Consider the following 25,975-nt stretch of genomic DNA (forward strand, 5'->3'; position numbering starts at 1 on the left):
GAGTGTATTGTAGCCATTTCCAGATGTATTAACACGTCAGTTCACTCCTAACAGGACTTGTGTAGGCATTTATGTACTATGTAAGCATTTGGCAAAGAAATGTGAAAAAGCTGATGCTGATGTTATGTTACTCCTTTGGAAACAATGTTGGAAACCAGCAGCAGGATTGCCATACTCAGGCCTGTTAATTAAATAGTACATACATTGACAGAAACCAAATAAACACGCCAACCTCACTAATGTTCTGTTTCCAAGAAAGCAAAAACCTTAGCTTTATTTTGACAAACTTCTCATCTGGAATAATAAAATGGCTATATTAAACAAGCATCACTTTCAGCAAAACACAGTGAGTTATCTCTTCAGTTAAAATTTGTCCTTATTTAGTAAAATCAAAGAGAAAGAGGGCTATTTCCATTAGCACGTTGCACAACCATTTTTCTTTAGAATGAGTCCCTACTCAAATCTCTACAGCCAACATGATATTAGCACCAAAGGCAGCCTCAGGCCACCTCCTAGTGGACTCAGGAAAGACCTAAGAGCCCATGGGGAACACTAAGCCCAAGACAGAGGTCAGAAAACCTAGAGGTCAGAAAACCTATAGTCAGGAGCTATCACATGCCTGCTCCTTACCAAAACCAGGGAGAAGGTAAGTCCCCAGTTTGAATACGGCCAAAGAACAAAAAAGGATGGCTTTGTGTGCTTCTCCACTTACAACTGTATTGGGTATTGGTAATGGAGAGCTGTAGTGGGGGTCCCTGTAAGCAAAGCCCAACAGCTGCTCCACATCAGTTGAGAGCCAGCTCCAGGTGACTCCAAAAGGGACCCGCTGCTGGCTAGAGAAGAGCCAGTAAGCAATGCTGGTTGCTCCTCTGTGAGGGCATATTTAAGAAGGGGGGGAAATACTACTGGGGAACAGCATCTGGGAGAGAGAGGAGTGAGAAGCAGCCCTGCAGCCCCCCAGGTGAGTGCAGCAGGAGGGCAGGAGGTGCTCCAGGCAGGCAGCAGCAGTTCCCCTGCGGCCTGTGGAGAGGCCCCTGGTGGAGCAGGCTGTCCCCCTGCAGCCCACGGGTCCCACACGGAGCAGATCTCCACGCTGCAGCCCGTGGAGGAGCCCCCGGTGGAGCAGGTGGATGTGGCCTGGAGGAGGCTGCGGCCCATGGAGAGCCCCCGCAGGAGCAGGCCCCGGGCCGGAGCTGCAGCCCGTGGAGAGGAGCCCACGCAGGAGCAGGGGGTCTGGGGGGAGCTGCCGCCCGTGGGGGACCCGTGCTGGAGCAGTTTGCTCCTGGGGGATGGACCCCGTGGTACGGAGCCGTGTGGGAGCAGGTCTTGAAGAGCCGCTGCCTGTGGGCAGCCCCCGCAGGCTCAGTTCGGGAAGGACGGCATCCCGTGGGAGGGACCCCGCGTGGAGCAGGGGCAGAGAGGGACCGTGAGGCAGCGGCGGAGAGGAAGCCTCAGGGACTGACCGCAGCCCCCACTGCCCGTTCCCCTGCACAGGTCGGGGGGAGGAGGGAGAAGAGGGTGGATGGAGAGAAGGTGTTTTTAGTTTGCTTTTAGTTTCTCACTGCTCTGTTCTGGTAGCAATAGGCAATAAAATACATTAATCTCCCTACTGTGAGCCTGTTTTGCCCATGACGGTAACTGGTGAGCAATCTCCCTGTCCTTATCTCAACCCTTGAGTCCTTTCCAGGGTATTTTCTTCCCCTTGTCCATAAGGAGAGGGAGTAAGAGAGCAGTTGTGGTGGAGTTCGGCTGCTCAGATGGGTGAAACCACCACAACAGCACAACTTTAAGCTCCTTAAATTAATATCAATTATTGGCATAGACAATTTTAATCATCAAGTAGAGTTCTCTTTACCAGGCCCAGGTAGTTTTCAAGTCTCACGTTCAGCTGCTTCCCTGATCCCAAAAGAACAGATTAAAACAGGGCAGGGCTGAGAAAAAAAAAATCGAAAAAAGCCTTCACGATAATAATGAAACACTTGGCTATGTTTCTCTTTATGGCCTTAGAGGACCTTTTCCTTTGACAGAATTAATTTGAACAGCTTTTTCACTTAAGCAGGGCAATTTGCCATGACCTCCCTGGCCTGCACATCACTTCAATTTTAACTTATATACGCGCTCCACTCTGGATGTCTATGCAGAATTAATTGCCCCTGGAAAAGAGGATGCCAGAAGAAAAGCTGGGATTGAAAACACTAAGGTTCATTCCTTTGTGTCTTCCACAACTACTTTTTCTTCTTTTAAAAATAATAATAACCAGCATATCTTAGAGGAAAAGATCAATAGGAATTCTAGGGAAAATGTTTTATTTCTATCTAATTCTCAGAAAGCCTTGCAGATCACCCTCAACATCTAATTTTTAACTGGCCAATTAATAAGTCTTAACAGAGTTCAGTGGACAAAGCACCAATCAGTTATTTGGAATCACGGATAGCTAGCCATCTGTGGAGCACAGCTTGTCAGCCAATGTACTTGGCAGCATCAGGAGAAGCTTATCTGCTGCAAGGTATCATGAGGTTATATTCACGAATATTTGTAAGCATAGCATACCTAATCTGAAAGGTGTAACTAGAAATGCAAGGCTTTATTATAAGTGACATAATACAATTCCAAGTTAGGGAATATTGGGAGAATATACAGGGAGGTGAGAGTCTAAAACATTCTGGAAAAGCTCTACTTACTTCATATCAGCATGAATGTGGCCACAGTGCTGGCAGCTGCCCAGAACAGCAGAATGCAGTGTACAATAAAGAATGGTTCTGGCAAAGCTCTAGCACATGAATTCTGGTGATCTACTTGTGGTGAACTAAGGCATTACTCAGCCATCTTCCATTACTCAGCCATCCTTCCTTAGCCTAAGTTTACCATCTTCAAGAAAAGGATTGCTTGAGAAAGATATTTCCAATTTCCACTTGCACAAAATACCCTTCTTCAAATAGTGGCAAAAACAGAAATAAAGTCCTAGGTGTGTTAGTCTAACACAGGATGTCAAGAAGCCACCAAAATAGTACAGCTCTGAAAAGAATAAATACAAGATGCATCAGGCAAGGTATTCCAGTCAAAACAAATGGTGATTTACAGGGAGTAAGAAAGAGAATGAGGAGAGTAGATGACTACAGCCCTCTGCCATTAGCCTTATCAAGTACAGCACTTTGGGCCATGAGATGTAACAGAGACTGTGCATTTTCTAAATCGGTAGAGCAGCTGCATCAGGCCAAAAGAAGAAGAGAAATACTAATGCTCCTGTCTAACGCATTAGTGAGATGCCATTAGTAACAATTGTCATCAAACGTGTTTATGAAAGCTGACTTTAAACAGGAAAATATAGAAAAGGGTTACTGGGAAGACCAAATGAATGAAGACCTTAGACTATGAGTGAAATCTATACTAAAAAAAAAAAAAAAAAAAAAATGTAAGTAAAGTGTGAGCTGGTTTCTCTAGATAGTAACCTGGAGTAAACATTTGGGGATGAGAACTATACAGATGGATGTGGCCTGGAGCAGACACTGAACATTGAGGTGAAATGTATATAAACTAGTCCTGTGTGTCTTTGAGTTGGAGAGTAGAAAGTATCTAACCTGAAAAGGAGTAAGCTTCAACAGTACGCCTCCAAGTAGGGTTAGTGACAGGAAGAGGACTACTGACTCCAAATGCAGCTTGATCAGTTAACAAAAAGGTGTATACAGCTTGTTCTGTGGACTCAGTGGCTTGGTATAGGCCAGTGCTTCTAGTCTGAACCAAGAATAATCTAATAATTTTGCTAAGTGATAGGAGATGAATTGCCTTGATAAATTCTGCATCTAATAGCTCTGATTTGTCTTTTTTCATCATATTTTATAACCTCTTAAATGTCTGGAAATGCCCTTTTTGCTTGCTGTTGCTCTTCGCCATTGAGTTTGGATGTATCTGTTATCAACCATTTTTGTCTGGGCATGACCATACCCAGTGACAACTGGATACAGAAAAATCAGAAGAAAATGTTCTCATTTATTTCCTTGGCAAAGCATCAGAAATTCTTATATTGTCTTTACAGATTATTTATCATTCCCTACTATTCCCTCACCTCTGTGACATTAGTAACCTGTGAAATTATTTGCCCCAGCAAGTGAAAGAGAGGGTCTGTAGAGTTCTGGAATTATCTACAAACTGCCACCAGTAATGCCCATATGCTGTAATAAATGCTAAGAACAGGTTACCCAACTCATGTTCCAACTTTTTGATTTTTGCAAAGTGCAAGAATTTGGAAAATGTGCATGGTACAAGCAGAAAAAGAGTGAAGCTTGAAGAGAGTGAATCGATGTGTGAATAACAGAGAATTTCCCATTGAATTTTCATTTTTCAGAGTACTGTCAAGGCCCTAGGGGAAACTACTGAGAGATGCACAGACATTTCAAGTAATTCAGACCAGTTATTAAAAGAACACACAGAAACCATACACACATCTGTGTTTCACAGAAAGAAAAATAAATAAATAAAACAAGTTCACTGCTTTTGACTTAAAACAAAGCCCTCTCCGTGGCCATGAGTACTATTCAGATTTACAACTTTCTTTTGAAACCATGACTAGAAATGAAAAGAAGTCACAAACTCTGACCCAAATCCAGTAATATCTGGCAGTTGACAATAGCCAATTTTTGCATTGGTTAACTTCCTCTCTGAAAGAATTGTTTAAGCTGCCTTTCTGGTAGTTTTTGGCCTTTCTCGTCCACATAGAAAGGCCATGAGCTTGAGATTCAAACAAAGAATTCATAAGCATAGGAAGACTGCCACTGCACGGGCCCTTTTTCTTATCCTTCTAAAACATTTTAACTTCTTAGTTTTCTTTTTAATTACTGATTGACGGAAATGGAAAAAATAATGCTTACACATTCCTCTGACTTGTTTTCATTGTGATCAAAAGATAGATACTTGATCATTCGTTCTGTTGTTCTACAATTCAGAGAGATGTTAGCTCTAGAACAGACTGTTCCATAAAGCTGTAGTGTACAAACAAGCAACTACACTTGTTTCATGTAATAGGAAATCAGATAGCTAAAAGAAAGAAATCAGGCAATTAGTTCTGCCAGTTCTAAACCACATTTGAACAAGGACCAACCATACTGGCCCAATGTGGGAAAAAAGAGAAGATGGTTAGGAAGAGGACCCCAAAATACAATATTGTTTTGTTTGAATCTTTAATAAGAAAAATATGCAAATACAAAGGGAATGGTGCAAGCAGAAGAAAAAAATCCAGAAATTACAAAAGGAAATCAAACCTCAGCTAGCAGCATTTTCACGTCTTGGAAAAATCCAGATTTTTTTATTATAATTTTGGATCCAATATGTTAAAAAATGGACACTGCTTGGCTGTATCACCAGTTGTGAAAAAGTGGAATTTATAGTTTTTGTGTTTTTAAAGCTCTTTGCTGTCTCTTTTTATACTAAGGCTCTGCCTTCTGCTGTCTTTTATTCAATTACATTAAACAATAATTCCATTTGTACTGATAATCAGATATAAAAAACAAGCAGCAGTTTTCTTATCAGAAAAAATATATATCAAGTACATATATTTTTCTAACTAGACATTGCTTTCCTCAGATTTTATTTTAATGTACCATCATCTTGTTTCCACAAGTACGTAACAGTGCCAGTTAATTCAACACCTGTCAAATGTCAAATGCAAGTGACCAATCTGTATTTTTCATCCTTTACTAGCAAAATCTGCTTTTTATGAAAGGCTCTCCAAAGCCAATACATGCTAAACATGACTTTAATATCTCAATAACTATGTGTAAATAAAAGGCAAATGCTACACAAATATTCCCAACACATGCATGTAGCATGCAGAACTAGGCATTTAAAAAGCACCCTAATTATTGCTGTTCTTCAACCAGAAAACTGAAAGACATTTTTACTGAAGAGTGGCTATTTCTAGTGCACCGCTTTGGTTGAAAGGTTTCAGCATGTGACATCCAAGCAATTGCTCTGCAAAAGATTTATGAGATGATCATTCTCTGTCCAAAGTCACAGAAACCCAACGCCACATCTGTGTAACTTAAGATTTCAGACGTCTTTCTGAGCATGCATATTGAAGAGGTTGCAGATCCTCCCTTCAAGCTGATATTCTATTACTGCCGGAGCAGATATCCAGCATGAAAAATATTAGCTAACAGGGCTGCAGTTCATAACTTAAATCACTGCCGACTGCAAAAGTGCTCTTTGCATTGTACAAAAACAGCAGGATTGATTGTTACCAATCCACCAGCAACACAACTGATCTTCTATTAAAAAACAGTCATGTGTTCGAGCAAGTAGCCCGAGGCCCCCAGAGCCCCTGCAAGACATTATGAAAGGGGCCCTAAGAAATAGGTGGCGCACAGTTGGCCACGCAGTGTAAACTGTTTTGAAACAACTACCCAGAAACTGCCCAAAGCTGCACGCAGTGTTAGTGGTGCCCGTACACGATTTGTTTCTCTCGTGCTATGGGGCACTATGCTTTCCCATATGCGAAATGGTTGAAAAGGGGCCACCTCTTCGCTGCTCCCAGCCCTCGCACCGAGCCACCTTCTCCCGGTGCAGGTGGATAACTGCTCCTGGAGCAAACTGGCGGAGGGGACACCTCGCCGACGTCCCGCACGGCCAGACAGGATCCCGTAACGCCCCATCCCCAAAAACTGGCACCCACGCCAGGAGCCGCCACCAAAGTCGAGGGGCGCGAAGAACGTCGGCGGGGCCCCATGTGCTCACCCCTCCGAGACCCGACACCCACACGTGGACGCTGGTGGTGTGCGAGGCCCCGCTGCCCTCCTTCGCCCCCGGCACAGCGGGACGGGGGTCGCAGCGAGCCCCCCGCCCCACGGCGTGCTGCCGGCTCCCCCGGCCCCACGGGGGTCCCCACACGCCCCCCGGGGACCCGTGCCCGCCGCCCCCCGTCCCCACCGACCTGCACGGGCGCTTCGTGCCTCATGGCCGGGCGCGGCCACAGCTCGCCCCGCTGCCGCTGCCGCTGCCGCCCGCCGCCCGCCGCCCGCCCGGGCTCTGCCGGCGAGCCCGCCCCGCGATCAGCACCGGAGCTGTCCCCGCTCCTCCCTCCGCACCGCCCCTACCGTCCCGCTCCCCCGGCACCCCTCCGGGAAATGTAGTCCCCTCCGTACCGCTCCCCAGCGCCCGCCGCCGGCATGCCGGAGGCGAAGGACTGCAACTCCCGCCATGCTCCGCGCTGAGGCGGAGAGCAGGGAGGGAGCCCCGGAGCGGCTGCCGGGGGAGGCTCGGCCGGGCGGGCACCGCTCCCGTGCCGTGCGGCAGGGGGCGAACCTGCGGCCGGCGCCGACCCGCTGCCGCCTGCTGCGGGCCTCGACGCTGCGGCCCCTGCCTCGGGCAAGGCGGGTGTCCCTGCGTGTAGCGACCGCAGGCGGTGCGGTGTGGGGCAGGATCAGCCCCGGGGCTCCTCCGTTTTCTGCTCTGCGTTCACCCGTTGTCTTTCTCGGCTTTGGTTTGCGCAGGGCTTTGAGGAACGGTCACGCCGCCGTGACATCGCAGCGGCCCCGCTTTGAGATGGCGGCCGTGCTTCGGCATGGTGGCATGTGCTTCTCAGGGGGTACCGTGGTCGTCCCAGACCTCGCCAAAAAAGCAACGCGCCTTCTGCATCTGCCCCCAGACCTGTCTTTGTTGTCCAAGATGTTTTAAGCATCTTTCTCAGCTTTTTTTTTTTTTTTTCTTTTCCATATCCCTATCCTCTACTGCCAACTCCATAGTTATCATGAGCCCAATTGTATAGGCCCCATACCGGTAGGAAAGTGTGTGATCAGTTTGGTATTCGGATTTACGATTTGGTTTGTTCCCAGCTGCTGAAGCAGTGAAGATGAAACACAGGTGTGACCAGCGAATGGAAGCAGTTTGGGATGTTTGCCGCAGGTTGGATGCCACCAGGACAGAGAAGAAGGCGGGTGGGGTGTCCAAGGCGGTGTGGAAGCCGGTCTGTCTAAGTGTCACCCACTGCTGTGTATGTGGTTCATGTTGCTTAAAGTAAATCACCTGTAGGAGTTGTAACATATGCAAATTGTTTGTATAAAGATAGGAGTACAGACTAACGTATATATCAGACATTTTATTTTCATAAAATGAAAGTAATTCATGAAAAATTAAATTACTTTTTTTTTTTTACATAAAATGAAAAGTAATTTCATTTTATCATTGCAGGTTTTTAATTTCATTGACAGATATCTAAAGCTACTTCATTATAACATGAAAAGAGGAATTAAGTGGTGATATGATGTTTTAGGTCTTTTTTCCAAAACTATGATGTATTCTGTTATGCATGTTTTCATCTGAGTCTTCTGTCCTGTGCAAAACACTTCATGTTTCTCTTTCTGTCACTGTGGGCATGAAAACATAATGAATTTGCTCAATGCTTACATTTTAAACCTCTGTGTGTGTGCATGCATGAATGTGTTACAGGCTGGATTTTTTATGTGTGTGTTTTATTGTCTCTATTGATTTTAGGTGAATACATACCAAAAAAAAAAAAATATTGGATAGCAACCCATTTCCCTGTGAAAACAGAGCATGTTATATTTGTATTGTTTTTCAAAAAGTATAAATACATTATACAGTCTTGAATATCATAAACTGTAACTTTCCATAAAGCAGTTCTTATTTGGGAATGGCATTTTAAATCTTAGCTGAATAGATGTTTGAAGCAGTAGATTCAAATATTCAGAGAAGCTTTTGATTATAGAATTTAGAAAGCAGATACTCTGAATTCTAGTAAACTTTACAAGTGGATTTACTGCAGATACTATATAAGAAATTACAAGACTTAAATGATGCTCAGTTCCTAGATGCATCCCAAGACAAAGATCTTCCACATCTTATTGTTATATTGGCATTTATCTTAGCATTGAAGTCTCCACACAATCTCTCACCTAAAATTTCTGTACAGGAAACTTATCAAGATCAAGCAGGATTATTTTTTAGGTTTTCATATGTCCTCCTTCAAAGTATTAGGTTATCTTTTTTTTTTTTTATGAAAACTAAAAAAGATAAACAGCATCTCTACATAAGCAATAGTGTTCTGTTTCTTCAAATTTTAAAAGGGATAAAAGCTTAAGATATAGTGCTGGAATTGTATTCCATATGGTTGCAGAGATTATACTTTTTTTTTCAATTACTCAGGTTTTGCTTATTATTATTAACTTTGAACTCTTCTTTTTGACTTCTTCACAGACTTCTGCAGATGGCATGGGAAAGAAATGGGCCAGAATTAAATAATCTAGTCCTATACACAACTAACATTTTCTTCCTCATCCTATACACAACTAACATTTTCTTCCTCAAACATGCCAATCCAGTGATATGCCTTGACAATATTCCTGAATACTTTGTCCACAGAGCACTGTTTTTGTGGGGCTGGAATTTCTGTTGATTACTAATCACTGTTTTACAGCATGTTAACATGGTTGGAACATGGTGTGCTTAAAGCTCTCTTTTGTGCATAATTACTGTAAACTAGCTGTTTTCACAAGATGCTAACATACGAAGGACCCAGTTTAGTAAAATACCTAATTCTTTTAATCAGGAGTGCTGCTAATCTAAGAAAATACTGCAAAAGGAGACATTAACGACAGTTAATGTTTTTGATGACTGCTTTGATTATGCTACTTCTTTTGCACTTACTAACACTCACAAGAGTGAATACTTTTTTCATAACAAAGGCTGTATTATGGAATATACCAAAAAAGTTATTATTTAGTAATTTAGACTATAGAATGTTCCTATAATGTTCTTATTCTTTGGGTGATGGCACATAATCTTTCAGGTAACATAAGTCATCACAAAAGCTAACCTACAATTAGCATGCTGTCTGTGAGTTAGTTAGTACAATAAATCTGACTTATTCAGATGTAGAACAATGTTATTTTAGTACGTTTTTCTGTTTTCATAACAGTTGTGTTTTTTTTTTTCCCTTAAACACTGATTTTATAGTATGCAGAAGATAAGAAGTAACTTTCAGGACTGCATACTAAATACGATACATCTTTTATTAACAATGGCATCAGGAGACAGATGTTTTGTATCAAACTGAGTTGTTTTGGATGAGTGAATTCTGGAATGATGGACACATTGTTAACAATGCTGTGTCTCAATTCCTCACTAGAGGCCTAAGTAACTAAAGATAATATAAATGCAATACAACTTTTATTTCACAAGTTCAATTCATGCATTGGAAGCAAATGTTTTCTGTGCTTTCTAAGTCTAGGCCATCCTATAAAATTCATAAGTAAGATTCAGAAGCAGAAGAAACCTATGCTAAGAGGGAGAGAAATAAGGCAAAGAGAGTTAACTAGTAATATTGTTCACCTCTCATTTTTAGATCTAAATACTTTGTGATTTAAGAAAATAAAGTTTCCTGGTAGGTACAAAATGGCAGTCATTTTAAAGTATCTATAGATCTTGACAATGTTTTTTTCTCATTTTCTCTTCCTTAATGTCAAACAGCTTTCTTTTTTCCCCTGACCTTTTTGAACACAGTATTTCTTTTACTCAGGCATGCTGTTTGACTTATCCTGGGGTTGGACTTTGGATGCAGAGAAAAGGAAAAAAAAGAGAGAGAGAGAGACATGGGTCTTACACAAAACAATAGATGTTGTTCACTTTGACTTAATCTATCATGTTTGCAAGTTATGCTTGTGAAATGTAAAAATTTTAGCAAAAGATCTCAGGAATGTTTCTTTCCAGTGAGGGTTTTTAACATTTAAAATCTGCCTCAATTACAGATCTCAGATGCACACCAACTGTAAAAAATCTGTAGTTACACTAGAAGACAGGTAAACTAAACAGAACCTTGTCAGGTAGTATAAGATGGCAGTTGTTATATTTGCAACAGATGAACATGCTTCACCACTGTATAGATGCCTGATTTGGTGACCTTGGCAGATTCTGCAAGTCCCTAAAATCCCCACAGACAAGAGACACGTCAGGCCACATGACAGCATACTGCTGATGCATGAACTGGAGGTGCCACAGTAGGGAATGAAAAAGCGGTGGCTGAAAGAGCAGATCTGATCCTCAGCACATGAGAATTGACAGGTCAGCATTACAATGAAAGATAAGTAAATGGTTCCTGTCAGTGAAATTTTTTTTTCTTCTGTTTGTCAGTATAGAAGGTACAATCAATCTCTTCCATGTTAAACTTTGCAGCCACTAAAACTGCAACACAGAACTGAAATGCAGCTTTTCATTCTGTGGCTAAGGGACCAGCATAAATAACTGCAGTTCTGCTGCTGATGGAAATGAGCACTGGGGTAATCTGTCTTTGCACTGCAGTTGCCATGGCTACTGGGTCACAGCACCAGATATGCTGTCACGTTTCCTGCATCCTCATGTACTGCACTCAATGGTCTTGTTGGAAAAGAGAAAAGGGAAAACTTGCACTGTATTTTTCATTTTCTGTTGCATAGCACACTTCCATGTCTCCAGTAAGCTCACCCTGGTCCATGGAGATCAAACAGGAGTTTCATACAGGTAAGAGCCTTTGTCCTGGGGCTGCAGGAAGAAGCCTCTTAACCCCTGACTCCAGTCGCCACCAAGTCTGAGCACTCTCAATGCTGTGCATCTGCATGCCTGGAGACATCTGCAGGTAAGGGACAAGCTGCCACTTGGAGATGAAGGTGGGAGTACTTTTAGTCTTTCAGCTCAGTCTTTGGTTCAAACTTCATAAATCTTAAAAACATCCACTGAGATGCGTCCTGAACAAGGGCTTTATGCTGAGTCTGCATACCATTTAAGAGGAACACCAAAGCAGTGTATGTACTCATCATGATGGTTAGGCTATAATATATTTATTATGTAATGTTTTTGCAACAAGCTTTCTATTCATGGCAAAATGTAATTATCCTAAGCTTTCTGTACTTCAGAAGAATGGTTCTTTTACTGTAAATGCATTCCTCCGTACCATTCGTTTCAGGATGAGTCCTAGATGAGAGTAAGCTCTTGCAAGATAAAAGAACATGCTTTTAGTTTCTATCAAGCATGGAAATTCTTAAACATAGCAAACAAAATACAGTTTTCTCAGATCCATAATGTATCACATCACAGTTCTGGACAGTCATTAGATGACATTGATGGCTCACAAGTGACAACAGCCGGATCAATCAGGTGACCTAGAGAAAGAGGTTCTGAGGCTACTGCTCTGGTAGGATATCTCAGACAGTTCTTACTGTCAAATCATGTGTGTTTTGCCAAAATGTTTTTTAAAACAGCATAGCAGCAAACATCATGTAATGAATTCAGCTGTATTAAGTTCGGCAGAAAAGCCAAGGGAAGCAGCAGCTGAAGACAATGGATTTTAGGCTCTCAGACCAAGTGGGCTGATTATTTTTCTGCTCCTGGCTGGTTGGTGGAAGAAATAATCTTACTGACTTTATCAGATATACACACCTGGAGCCCATAAAATGGAACTTCTGTGGGTGTTCTGTCATTCATTTTGCATCTGACTTGTCTGCCTTTCCTCCGTGTGATGTTGCTTCCAATAAAGCTTCCAATAATTAATGCAAATGACAGATACTGCTACAGTTCAAAGGTCTTTTGGAGTTCCCTAGATTTCCTTTTGAAAGTTTCTGCTGCAATAACTGTAGAATGAAGAAAAAGATGGGAAAAAGAAGAAACATCTAGTTAAAAGAAGTACTTGTAATCAGATTGCATATATTTCAGCCAAAAATGTAAAAAAGCTTCAGGAAGTAAGTATATTCACATCTAGCTCTAATATAATTTAAGTTTGCTTGCTTTTTCTCATCTAATAAACATTTCAAGATAGAAACACAGTTGCTGCTAATGATATCATGGTGATTTTATCAAGTACTTCCCATGAATACTGTGCAGCTGTGCTAGAAGAGGCTACTGTGGCAGGAAACAACCTAATAGCTATTTTTGGGTCCCTTAGCTATGCATGACTCAGGAAGAAAAAGAATCATTACTTGATTTTCTATTCTGCCTGGGTACTTAAAACACCAATCACCAGGCCCACTCAGACATCAGTCCTGTTTCATCAGGGAGATGAAGAATAAACCTCCAATGCTTAAACATAAGGATGTAATTCGTTGAGATGCTGATCCCCCGTAAATCTCATTACCTTTCAGTTAGAGGTATCCACCTTCTCTCAGGTCTGAGATCTTAGGTTGAAATTCAGATCCAAGGAAGGTGCTCCAACTTGGTCTTAAATGTCATGTCAACTTTGTAAACATAATTTGGAATCTCTAAACGTAGCTACGTAGCTTTTTTTTTTTTTTTTTTTTAACAAAGCTTGAGTGGTCAGCAGCTTCCAAACATGATTAATGAGATATTATCTTCCTCTGTGTTACTCCACATTTGCGTACTTGAATGTCTTTCTTGTTTTGTATATAGTATGTTATCATGCCTGGAAGCTGGTAGTAGTCCCTCCATTATTTGCTATTAAAAGAGAGCTTTCTACCTGTTTCAGAGAAACTCACCTTTATTATCTGACATTGTCTCTTAAACTTGTTTTGAAAAGCACTGGGGAATTGTGTCCTCTGTGAGTATGTCCATATTTTGAATGTCTGTTTCCATCTGTGGCTTGTGCTCACTGCAAAATTGTACACCCTGCCAAAATAACAACTGAATGTGAACATTTGAACCTAAGGGAGAGTTCAGCCATAGTTACATGGTTTAGTGCATTTGCCTATGAATCCCAGGGGCACACTCAATTGGCATGCAGGTTTTAGGGTGCAGAGGAAGTGATCAAGAAGTGAATTAGGCCGTTTAGGTATCTATATTCCAAGTGCTACAAAACATAGAAAAATATGTAGAAAACAAGCCCGTCAGGCAGAGAAAGATGGGGTACAGTGGGTCAAAGTTTTGCAAGAGAACCAGTTCTGCCACCATGACTTCTGCATAAAGGCTGTTGACATAGTCTACCTAGACTTCAGCAAGGCCTTTGACACGGTCTCCCACAGTATTCTCCTGAAGAAGCTGGCAGCCCATGGCTTGGACAGGTACACACTTTGCTGGGTTAAAAAAGGGCTGGACGGCCGGGCCCAAAGAGTAGTGGTGAACGCAGTTAAATCCAGCTGGAGACTGATCACCAGTGGTGTTCCTCAGGGGTCGGTGTTGGGGCCCATTCTCCGTCATATCTTCACTGATGATTTGGATGAAGGAATTGAGTGTACAGTACCTTTGCAGACAACAACAAGATGGGGGGAAGTGCTGATCTGCTGGAGGGTAGGAAGGCCCTGCAGAAAGACCTGGACAGGTTGGGTCAATGGACAGAGGCCAATGGGTTGAGGTTCAATGTGGCTAAGTGCCGGGTCCTGCACTTTGTCCACAACAACCCCATGCAGCGCTACAGGCTTGAGGCAGAGTGGCTCGAAAGCTGTGCACGGGAAAAGGATCTTGGGGTGTTGGCCGATGCTCACCTGAACATGAGCCGGCAGAGTGCCCAGGTGGCCAAGAAGGCCAACGGCATCCTGGCTTGTATCAGGAATAGTGTAGCCAGCAGGACCAGGGAGATGATCGTCCCCCTGTACTCACCTCTGGTGAGGCCTCACCTTGAGTACTGTGTTCAGTTTTGGGCCCCTCGCTACAGGAAGGACATCGAGGCCCTGGAGCGTGTCCAGAGCAGGGCTACGAAGCTGGTGAAGGGCCTGGAACACAAGTCCTGTGGGGAGCGGCTGAGGGCACTGGGGTTGTTTAGTCTGGAGAAGAGGAGGCTCAGGGGAGACCTTATTGCTCTCTACAACTCCCTGAAAGGAAGGTGTGGGGAGCTGGGGGCCGGCCTCTTCTTGCAGATAACTAGTGACAGGACTAGAAGGAATGGCCTCAAGTTGCTCCAGGGGAGGTTCAGGTTGGAAATGAGGAGACATTTCTTCTCAGTAAGAGTAGTCAGGCATTGGAGCAGGTTGTCCAGGGAGGTGGTGGAGTCACTGTCCCCGGGAGTGTTTAAGGAAAGGTTAGTCATGGTGCTTAGGGACATGGTTTAGTGGGTGACATTGGTAGTAGGGTGATGGTTAGACCAGATGATCTTGGAGATCTTTTCAAACATTTATGATTCTATGATAAGACACCAAGGAAAGATTGGCAGCTGACCACAGAGTCCGTAGTTAGTCTGTAGTCCATTAACTAAAAAAATAATTGTGTCATTTTAAGACATTGCGTAGGGCTTACCCATTCCCAACTAAAGCTTATAATGAGCACTCACACAAGTTTTTGCTCTACTCAGCATCAGAAACCTCCAGCAAGGAGGAGTTACACAGAGTCCTCAGGGAAGGACCCTTTATATTGTCGTGGCCATTTCTGCAGTGAAACTCCCAGCACAGTCAACTTCCATGTTTCTCTATTTGAGCGTGCTTCAGTGGTATTTTAACATCACACGTATTTAGCTCTGACAAGTGCAATCAAAATACCAAGCTTATATTCTGGAAGAATAAATGTTGTCTGGAAATTTATTTGAAAGTAGGTTTTTGTTCTGCCTTTACTGCCGATATGTTAGGTGGCTTCAAGGAAGTCTCTTTGCTTCCTCTTCCTTTTCTGTAAAGTGTGATAATATTTTTATCTCGGGTTTTAACTGATGCAAATTTGAGGGGTGTAAGGGAGGAAACAGCAGTTGGGAGGAGGAAAAAAATCTTGAGGAAATTAATAAAACTATAGTATTCAAAAATGGTGATTAATATGCTCCGGTAAAAGAGAAATACTTATCAAATAAGGACAAAAATAATAATAATTAAAAAGTCAATTCATCCCTGAAGCAGCACCTACCTTTACACTTTCTGAGCCAACAGAAACTATTTCTATAATTGTAACACTATACTATATATAGTATGTATATATATACTGATATACATATATATATATATATATACACATATATATCAGGAGCTTGTTCCTATATTTCTGGTTACTATATCAAAATGCAGAGAAATGGGAATTAATGTTGCACTGGCAACAAATTGCAATCTTCCTGTGGATTTGTTAATGTAATTTGCAATTGTTCTGGAGGTAACATGCACAGATGGCATTCTGCCAGTTCATATAACTTCAGTCCAAACATTCCTTCAGGAAAATGCAACATTCTAGAAAATGTTTTATGTTATGTTCTTTAATATTTCTCAAAGTCTCACTACCAGCTTTGCATAGCAGAAGTAAAACAAAAGTCTCCATGGCACAGACAGTTTCAAAATCATCTACTGAGATGTTCTGATTAGTTTACATTTGAATCAGCAGGGTCTGATGTTTTGTGTGGTTGTTGTTGTTGTTGTTTGTTTGTTTGTTTTTTTCTAGTTTATGAATGATTCTCTATGTTCTTGGAATAGGTGCATTCAGAAGAAATTATTTACTTTCAGCTGTACATGTTTATTACATTATTATTCTCATCTAGTTAGAAATACAACACAAGGTCATATGGCTCTAGATTCAAGTACATGAAATGTAGGTTTGTAGTTTTTAATCTCATTTGTCTCTAGGATTTCCTTCATAATTACTCATTCATTAGCCTTGTAAAGTAAAAACGTAAGTACTGCCATAATGTCAAACTCTTTGTATTCATCCAGTGTCCCAGATCATTTCAGCTCTATGACAGCTACTGAAATATATGACAAGTTCAGTCAACTAACAGTGGTAATAAACACCCTGGTTAAGGACATACAGACAAAGCATTATGTCAAGAACTCTACCATTCAACGTATTTAATATTTTTAAACATACTTTTTAAGTTTAACAAAAGCAAATGCCAGATTCAGCATGTGGGATGGGGCAACCCTGGCTATACATAAAGACTGGGGGATGAGAGGCTGGATAGCAGCCCTGCAGAAAGGGGTCTGAGGGTTCTGGTCGATGGTAAGTTGAACATGAGCCACCAGTGTGCTCTGGCAGCCAGGAGGGCCATTCATACCCTTGACTGCATCAGGCACGGCATTGCTAGCCAGTCCAGGGAAGGGATTGTCCTGCTGTGCTCTGTGCTGGTGTGGCCTCACCTCGAGTACTGTGTGCAGTTTCGGGCAACACAATATAAAAAGGGTATAAAACTATTATTGTCCAAAGAAGGGCTATGAACATGACAAAAGGTCTAGAGGGCAAGATGTCTGAGGAGCAGCCGAGGTCCCTTGGTTTGTTCAGCCCAGAGCAGAGCAGACTGAGGGGAGGCCTCATGGCAGCCTGCAGCTCCCTCACGAGGGGAGCGGAGGGGCAGGCGCTGAGCTCTGCTCTCTGGGGACAGCGACAGGACCCGAGGGAACGGCATGGAGCTGGGACAGGGGAGGTTCAGGCTGGGTGTTAGGGAAAGGGTCTGCACCCAGAGCGTGGTTGGGCACTGGAACAGGTTCCTCAGGGCAGTGGTCATGGCACTGAGCTGCTGGAGTTCAAGAAGTGTTTGGACAATGCTCTCAAACACTTAGTCTGATTTTTGGGTGGTTCTGTGTGGAGCGAGGAGTTGGACTCAATGATCTTTGTGGGTCCCTTCTAACTTAGTATATTCTATATTTCTATGATTCTATGATTTTTAAGATAGACAGAGCTGCAGTGTAAGGCATCACTAAAGAGAGAGAATATGTGTTTATTGTAGAAACATATTCTGTATCTTTCATGCATGGGTCTTGTGGCATCAGACCTCTGAACTCTAAGAGCTTGCAAGAAGTGAGGACGAAGACTTTCTCTGAACTGAGTTCAACAAAGAAGTCCTCTGTTAGACCCAGGTGGCCTTTTTCTGGGCTAAAGGAACTTAAAGACAAAGCTGTATATTTTTGGTTTTGAATCAGAATCATGGAATTGTTGGAAAAGACCTGTAAGATCATCTAGTCCAACCTTTAATGTAGTACTAAAGTCCACCATTAAACCATGCTACTAAGTTCTAAATCTACACATCTTTTGAAGACCTCCAGGGATGGTGACTCAACCACTTCCCTGGGCAACCTATTCCAATGTCACACAACACTTTCATTAAAAAAAATTCTCGTAATTCTAGCCTAAACCTCTTCTGGCTCAACTTGAGGCCATTTCCCCTCATCAGTATGACTAAGAATTATCTTCAAGTGGCATTAAATAAAGGAATATCTGGAATGTAAATATAAAGCTGAAATTTTAGTCCTACTGAAGTTACAAGGGGAGCTTGACTTCAGCAAAGTCATTTTTGTTGTTATTGTTGGTGGTGGTAGTAGAGGTTTCTTTACAAGTGTTGTATACTACCTGTTTGTGCTAACGTGCAATCAGTCTATGGCAGATTAGTTAAGTGAACTACCTTTTGCACTAATTCCTAGTGTCTTAAACATTTTTATTTGAAAGGTCTAGTATCAAAAACTCAGAGTTTAGCTAGAGTATAACTATGCAGAATATGCAGAATATTTGTTTTCTGTGTCTCTTTTGAAGCTTTTGATTTCATTTATTCTGGGAATAATGAGATGACTGTACATATTTCTGCCTGAGACTCACATTCATGTGTATTTCACCATACCGTAGATGCTTTTTGAGTTTTCTAGCACGTCCGTCGCAAATGTGAACTGTTTCAGTGCATGAACAATCAGTTTTACACAGGTAACAAACGATGTTTGTTCCTAACAGCAATGCATCAGGAAATGAAGATGAATGCCAGCAGCAGCTTCAATTACGCAGAAGAAAAGCAGATGTATTGATCCATACACCATGCTTGTTGAGCAGCTCTTGAGTCAGCCATGACACATGGTGTTCAGGAGGCTGGCTACTCTGGCTTCAGAATCAAGGCATATTACAAATATGTCACCTGTTCCACTTCTTCAGTAGAAACTTATTGCATATTCTATTTGATTTGCAGCAACAGTACTTACTACTATGACAACCCTGCTTCCATAGGAAAGAATTTCAAGAAGCCTACCACAGCTTAGGCAAGTGTACTCTTGCTGTGCCCAGGCTCAAATACTAATACTAATGCCCTCTCCTTCACAACGTTTTTCCATGATAGAAGAAACCTGGTTACCCGCTATGCACTTTGTTTTGTTCCTGAATGTTTTAGCTGTCTGAAGTGGTCTGCTTTTCACAAGCAGACCACGATTCTGTCCTTCAGGGTTTCAGTATGCAGTCTAACAATACTTCTGGCTCTGGCCAGCGTAGGTAATCTTGTTGAGTGCATCTAGTAAGAAAGGACACTTTCCAGCTGAATATGAAAGTGCATTTCTTTACTGTGAGGGTGACAGAGCACTGGAACAGGTTGCCCAGAGAGGTTGTGGAATCTTCTTCTCTGGAGATATTCAAAACCCAGCTGGACACCATCCTGTGCAATGTGCTCTGGGTGACCCTGTTTGGCAGGGAAGTTGGACTAGAGGATCTTCAGAGGTCCCTTCCAACCTCAACCATTCTGTGATTCTGTGATCTTAAAGCAGTACAGTTGACAAAGGGAAGAATGAATTACTGCTGTCCTCCAGCAGCTTGAATGTGTATGGTGTTTAATTCATGGTCTCTTCAATTTTCCTCATGATTTTCTCCAGGCGTTCTCTCCCTAATTACCATTTTTAGCTGGTTCTTGGAAAAAGTACTGAGAATAGACAGAAATTCTGAAAGCATTTTCAGTGTGGGAGATTTTTCTCTGTGATAACCAGAATTGTATATAGATCACACATACTTTTTTTGTTTGTTTAACAGCAGCAGTAGAGGTTTCCAGTTACATTTATATTGCATATCTCTGGATTTTAGGTATCAGTTTAAATAACAGAGGTCAAAGTTAGCAGCTGTCTGTTATATAGTAGCTGTTATACACTCTGTTACACTAGTACATATACTGTATTTATTGTGACGTAGCATCACATCCTAAAATCAGAGGTAGAAAAGGCAGTTAGCTAATTACTCATAGCTAATTTTCCTATTAATAATTATATAGGTATCTTGTAGATCCATTACAATTCCAACTACTTGAAGACAAGATGATCAAACATTGAAGAGTATCAAAAATGTTATCTTGCACACAGAAAGCAATAAGTTCTTTTAGAACTCTGTGTTTCAGGATAACAATGCTTATGCTAGTTTAATAAAATACAAGTTTTAGCGTCAAGTCAGTAAAATCGTTCAAAGTAAATATGTAGGTATCATAAGATATTTCCTATTCATTGGCTGATATTTGTGATAGAATTGAACAGAGACAATATCATTAACTATGTATAATTTACATTGACTTGATTTTAAAGCAGGATAATATTTAATTACTGGATATGTAAGTTAAGTATATGTTTCCCTTTTAGAGCTATTTTGGCTAAGATTATGATTATAGATGATTAATGAAAGAGGTATTCATTTGAGGTCAGAGTCAAGTCATTACACTTTGATAAACATGTAAGTGCTGTCAATATATTTTGTAGATGAAATGAAATTGTTGTGAAAAACGGATGTTGAAGATAAGTTAAGGCTCTTGGACAGATTGCAGGAAGACTGAGTTTCTTTAGGATGCTTTGAAACACAATCTATATCCTCCACATACCCTTCCTGCCAACCTTTTCTCAGGACCCTAGTAAGGGCTGATGTCACATCTGAGCTGACTAATGTCATGATACATCTCTTTCAAGCTGCTCTCTCAGACTCTTATTACTCCATTTCCTCTACCATATCTTTCTGCGTTTGCTACCAGAAAACATTTGTATTTACTTTCAAATGAGTTCTGGAAAAGCTACTAAGTCCCTTCTCAAAGATTTTTCTCTGAAAATAAATGAATAAGTAAATAAATAGATAAAACAGCATAGAGCTCCTCAACCACAAAAGAAATCAGAAATGGGCAGTGCTGGATCATGTGTGCTGCCTCTCTTTAAATGCTCTCACCCAGCACGAAATGAGAAAGTAGCTTAATACTACCATTCCCGAACACTGTGGGATATTTGTCTGAATCTGCATTACCTTAACTGTCAGCAAGCTACCAAGCAAGGTCATGACTGTATCCACCACTAATTCAGCACTAAGCAATCAGAATTGACTTATCATGTGTAATTAAGTCCAGGATATATGTTTAAGTTATCTGTAATGTGCCTTCTATGGCTGCTATTCAACCTCACATACCTGTATGTCTTCTAGCAGACCCTGTGGTAACTGATAGAGGGAAATTGGTTGGAACAGTGAACAAGAAAATAATAAGCAGCTAAACTAAGCTCTTGGATTGTGTAAACAGATACAATTTATGCCATTGCAAAATTTCCCCTGCTGAATGTTTCTCCTCCTGAAACTGAGATAAATGGAGATAAAATTCTATGAGTATTTTAGTCTTATTATCCCTCAGTGATTGGCCCCCTTATATGTCTTCTCCCTAGGTCCCTGAACTCACTGTTCAAGTGCTGTGTAACACTAATTTGCAGATTTCAATTTGCCACTTTGCTCTTTTTACATTTTTCCACCCAAAGACTCCTGCCTGTCTCAGCTGGGCCTTCCCTCAACTTCAGACTGTGAAGTTGAACCTAACATTGAAGGTTTTGCAATTTGCAGGCTGACCCTAGCCTTTGGAGAGTTAGTCATGCATACTTAAAAGGATCAGACTTTCCCCTCTTTGGACTAAGCTAACTGGAACTTTAAAAATAATTTGCACCGTTTCCTCACACCATTTGTTTGCCCTTTGGCCAGCAGAGACTATTCCAGCTAAGCAGCTTACAAGCAATTTTTGACTGAGATTTCTTAGGATCTTAATCATAAATGTCAGTGGCTGTGAAGATGCCTTTAGTGCGGTCGATGCCTTGACTTTTCATATGCCTCAGTTCCTTTGCTATGCTTTTTGTGCTACAGAGATCCTGCCCGTAAGAGGTAATTAGAAAGTGGAATTCTGCAGTTTTCAAGCTAGTGCTTTTGAACTAGTGAGAGAATTGCTTTGGATAGGCAGCTGAAGTGTTGGAGGTCTGCTATGAACTTCACGTCCATGAAAGTCAGTATTTTTCCATAAACTTCCATGAGGTCAGCATTTCTTTGCTACTGAAGAACATCTTTAGAAATGTGCTTCAGACTTGTTTTCTTTTATTTCTAAACAGCATTGCAAAAGGATGTTACAGAATTAACCATTCTCTGCTCATACTTTTTTTTTTTTCTTTTTGAGGCCACCGGGATCTGTTTCACAAGGGATTCATTCTTCACCTTCTTTGGCTTTGCAGGACTTAACTAATGCATACAAATCCCTGAATGCACAGAAAGGAAAATAAACACTCCCCATAGCCTCCGATTATATTTGGCTCAATCTCATTATCCAACTTGTTTACATTGTTTCAAATTAAGCATTTGTTAAACCAAAGACTAATGTCTCCAAAACACTTTAAATGTATTTGCCACTGTTCACCGTGACTTTAGCTAGTCAATAAATATTTCTCTTGAAAATATATTCTGAAAGTTCTGAATTCTGATGACAGTTAAATGAGACCATCAATTGTTTTGTACTATTTTCTTATCATATATTTCTTTTGAGTAGTCATGTTACTTTCTATTTTAGGATATTCCCTAATATTTACTTCAGTTTTTTTCCTAATATTTTTGTTCCAAGTTCTTCATCATGAGATAATGAAAAGATTAGTACTCTAGCAACACATCACATTTTAAATATCTATTAATATCTATTATTAAATATTTAATAATAAATAAAATGTGTAAGACACATTTTTGTCTTACAGCAACTGTTCCCAAATTTAGTGATGGAAGGACCTAAGCAGAATCTGTCCCCTCAATCCCAGGCTCTAGAGCCAGGTGGAAATCAGAGGGGTGGACATTTCTGCCACTTGCATCTTTTGAGCTATTTGGCATATTTTATCTGAAGTTCTTATTCACAGATTTTTCACATAATCCTCTTTCAACAGATTTCATCAAATTCAGCCCTCAGAACCTGTATAATTTTAAGACATAAGAGTTCTTATCTTTGTGTGAATTTCCCTCTTCTGTGACCAAAGCAGCACTATGCCTTGGCTGTCCTTTCTGTTAGCTTTCACACATTTGCTAGAAGAGACCAAAAAAGGAATCTCAATTCAGAAATTTAATTTTGTGGAAGCACCTCTCCATTAAAACAAAATCTGGGCAAATATTTTAGCAAAGTAGCCAAGGCTGAGTTTCTGGCTGGCTTATTGGTTTTCTTCATTTCTTTTTTAACCACTGAGTTTTGCAGCAACCTGTTACCTAAGTAACAGGTTCTCTCTCTTCTTGCTGGAGGCCTGGTGCCTAATTTCTGCTTTGATTACTCAATCACTGTTCTACTGAATCCTTACCTAGGAGATTGATATTCAAAAATCTATTAGCAAATAGTTTTTTGTGTTTATTCATTTCTTAGTGGAAGTTAAATGTGTAGAGGAAGTATTGTCAGTACAGTACTTGTTAAGAACTTGCTCCATCTTCTGGATCAGTCACTAATAAAGAACTGAAATTCAACTTGGCACAACACAGACACTTGGAAAAGAGTGCTTTTCACACACCCACGCTTGCATATAAACCCTCAAGCAGAAAGTTCTCCTGTCATCATCATTTGTTTACAGACATACAGCCAGTTCCTTTTCATTTAACACTGCTCTTTTCCGATGTGTTTTAAATTAAGTATTCTGTGAAGATTTCTAAGGCACTGAATTAAATAACTGTGCAAGTCCAGATTGCACTGACCACAGTCACTCCTTCTATTTTTAAGGTTTAACCACATTCATCCAGTATCTCTTCTTCATGCAATGATAATGTTATTCTTAGTATTTTTCTTGCTTCTCTTAACTTTGACAGACCTAATCTTCTCACCATCATGTGTGCCTAACCTTCAGGGCAGATAATGGATGTTTTCTGAATATGGATTACTTAAGAATGAAATTTAAATACACCTTTTATTGATTTGTTTAATGTTATTTTAGCTTCCTCCTTGCAATTCACTTAATAGTTTCTAAAATGCTCATCCTGCCATCACGTTTAGCCCATGTTATCATTAGCTTTTTTTAATCCTTGACTCTCTTATTTTTTAAATTAAAATACTGATTCTTGTCCTTGTAGTTTGACTGCAGCTCCCTACATCCGTGCTCTCCTTATTTACTACTTACATCAATTTCCCTCTGGCAGTAGACCCTGACATAAGTTCCCTTTCCTGCTTGCTGAGCTTCATATTTTAGAGCATTTGATTCTGCTCCCCACCCTTCCCTTGTGCTCTTCATAACCCTTCCAGGCTTATAGGCCTATGGCTGGATTAGCCACAGCATCTAGAGACATGAAATGTAGAAGAAAATGTTCTGCATCATTTCTAACAGCAAGACAATCCAGGAAAGCTGTGATAGAGGGACAGGCAAAATTGATCGGCTCATTTGTACAAATTATTCGCTCAGATCAAAGAGTAGCGTACACATACGGACATATTAGATACCCAGCAAGTCCCACAGAACTGTTAGATCTTGCATCTTCTGAAGAAAGGTTTTCTTTCAGGTCACCATACTATTTGGAAAGGCTGTTCCTTCCCTTTTTCATGTGACGTTTATTTACCTGATAACATTTGCACATTTTCTTACTTGAAAGTAGACTTCTCCCCTTAAACAAACTCATTCAAGGGCTTCTCTTGGGTTTCAAAACTCTGCTTTCAGTACATAGAAAAAGTGGCAGTCTGGACATTCCCGCCTGTCTTAAAAGACTTAATCTCCCAGTTTTCTAAATTAGATAAACAAGAAGTCCAAACCAGGGCCCAAAAAAGTAAACTAGAAAGCTGCTCGTATGCTACGATTATGAACATATTCAATCACGCTGTATTCAGGTTTTGGTAAGTATTTCTAACCCACCCAAAGTCCTAGAAGTCTGTCTTAGAAGTGGCCAAGTACTTTTGTCTGGTGTAATCTCAGTCAGCAGTAAAGGCTGCCATTTCTTTGTGTCTGTGCACAGTCTGTGCCTGTGCACAGAGCATTTACAGCCATACTTGCACCTGTAACCCAATATAGGTATTTTGCACAAGTGCACAAGTTGTGCAGATGTTGAAGGAAAGAGAATCAAATTCAGCAACTCTGGCTGCTACCTCAAATGTCTGTCTTAATTTCTGTAGTTGAGCTTGATTATGACAAGCTTATGCAGTAAGTAAATTTTATGTATACAATTTTCCAAGAAACACTCAGCAAAAATAGTTCAGTACAACCAGCATGTGACAGAACATAAATCTTGATGTAGCTCAAAATTCACTTAGTAGGAAAACTCTTCATTTCAACCTGAAGGGTATCACAACAAATTAAAATGAAGAAGAGTATCTTTAAAAAAGTACAATTAACAGCAGGCTCAAACTCACCATGAGGCATTCTGTCCCTCCACTAAACAATGCTTAGGTCGACTACAAACATTAAAAAAAAAATAACAGGTAAAGGTGATCAGGTCTTCTCCATATTTTTTATGTTGTTTTTTCTTACACTGATCAAGAATTTTTCATATAAGAGAGGGAATTTGTTCACAAAACAAAAAAGAGAGTCTATAACTTTAGCCAGACAGAAGACTTAGACAATTCAAATACAGGCTAATAACACTCTGGTATTCATCAGAGCTAAAAGAACTTAAAACCAACTCCTTTCATACAATTTTTCAAAGCACTGGCTACTTTTACTTTTTTTTTTTTTTCCTCCAGTTTGCATCTGGGCAACAACGAACATTACTTCATTTACTTGACATGTACTGTTGATCATTAGGGACTTTGTCCTACATTTTAGTTTACTGTTAATTAAATATGTGTCTTAAAAGACCGTTCAATTCATATGATAGTTTTGTTGACCAAGACTAAGCACATTGTTATTGTTACTGAACACAGGAATACGTTTTTTTTTGTTGTTGTTTGTTTGTTTGTTTTTTGTCAAGCCATTCTCAATAATTATTGTGCACTGGGGAAAAGCATATTAAGGTAATGAAAACTGCTTTTAAAACTAAGGCCTTAAAGATCAGATGTCCCAAGTTGAGGAGGCTGATATGAGTTACCAAGGTTTGATTTTAGCAATTTCAAGAGATAAAGACTAGAATCTTATAAATAAAAGCCTTTCTATTTCTTCCTTTCAGAGCAGCTCTGGAATTCACATAATGCATCAAGTCTGAAGCATGA

The 25,975-nt window shown here is 40.8% G+C and overlaps 1 protein-coding gene across 1 annotated transcript in view; it reads right to left on the reverse strand.

Annotated features, from left to right (window-relative positions):
* The window catches only part of RAB3C (RAB3C, member RAS oncogene family), a 144,000-nt gene extending 136,957 nt beyond the window's left edge, over positions 1 to 7,043 (reverse strand). The window contains exon 1 of the mRNA XM_083816184.1: positions 6,923 to 7,043. Coding sequence (XP_083672310.1) covers positions 6,923 to 6,946 — 24 coding nt within the window. The 5' untranslated portion in view covers positions 6,947 to 7,043. The remainder of the gene's footprint in view (positions 1 to 6,922) is intronic.
* Between the last annotated feature and the right edge of the window lie 18,932 nt (positions 7,044 to 25,975).

Source organism: Anser anser, assembly GCF_964211835.1.
Source record: "Anser anser genome assembly, chromosome: Z".
In the NCBI taxonomy this organism is placed as follows: domain Eukaryota; kingdom Metazoa; phylum Chordata; class Aves; order Anseriformes; family Anatidae; genus Anser; species Anser anser.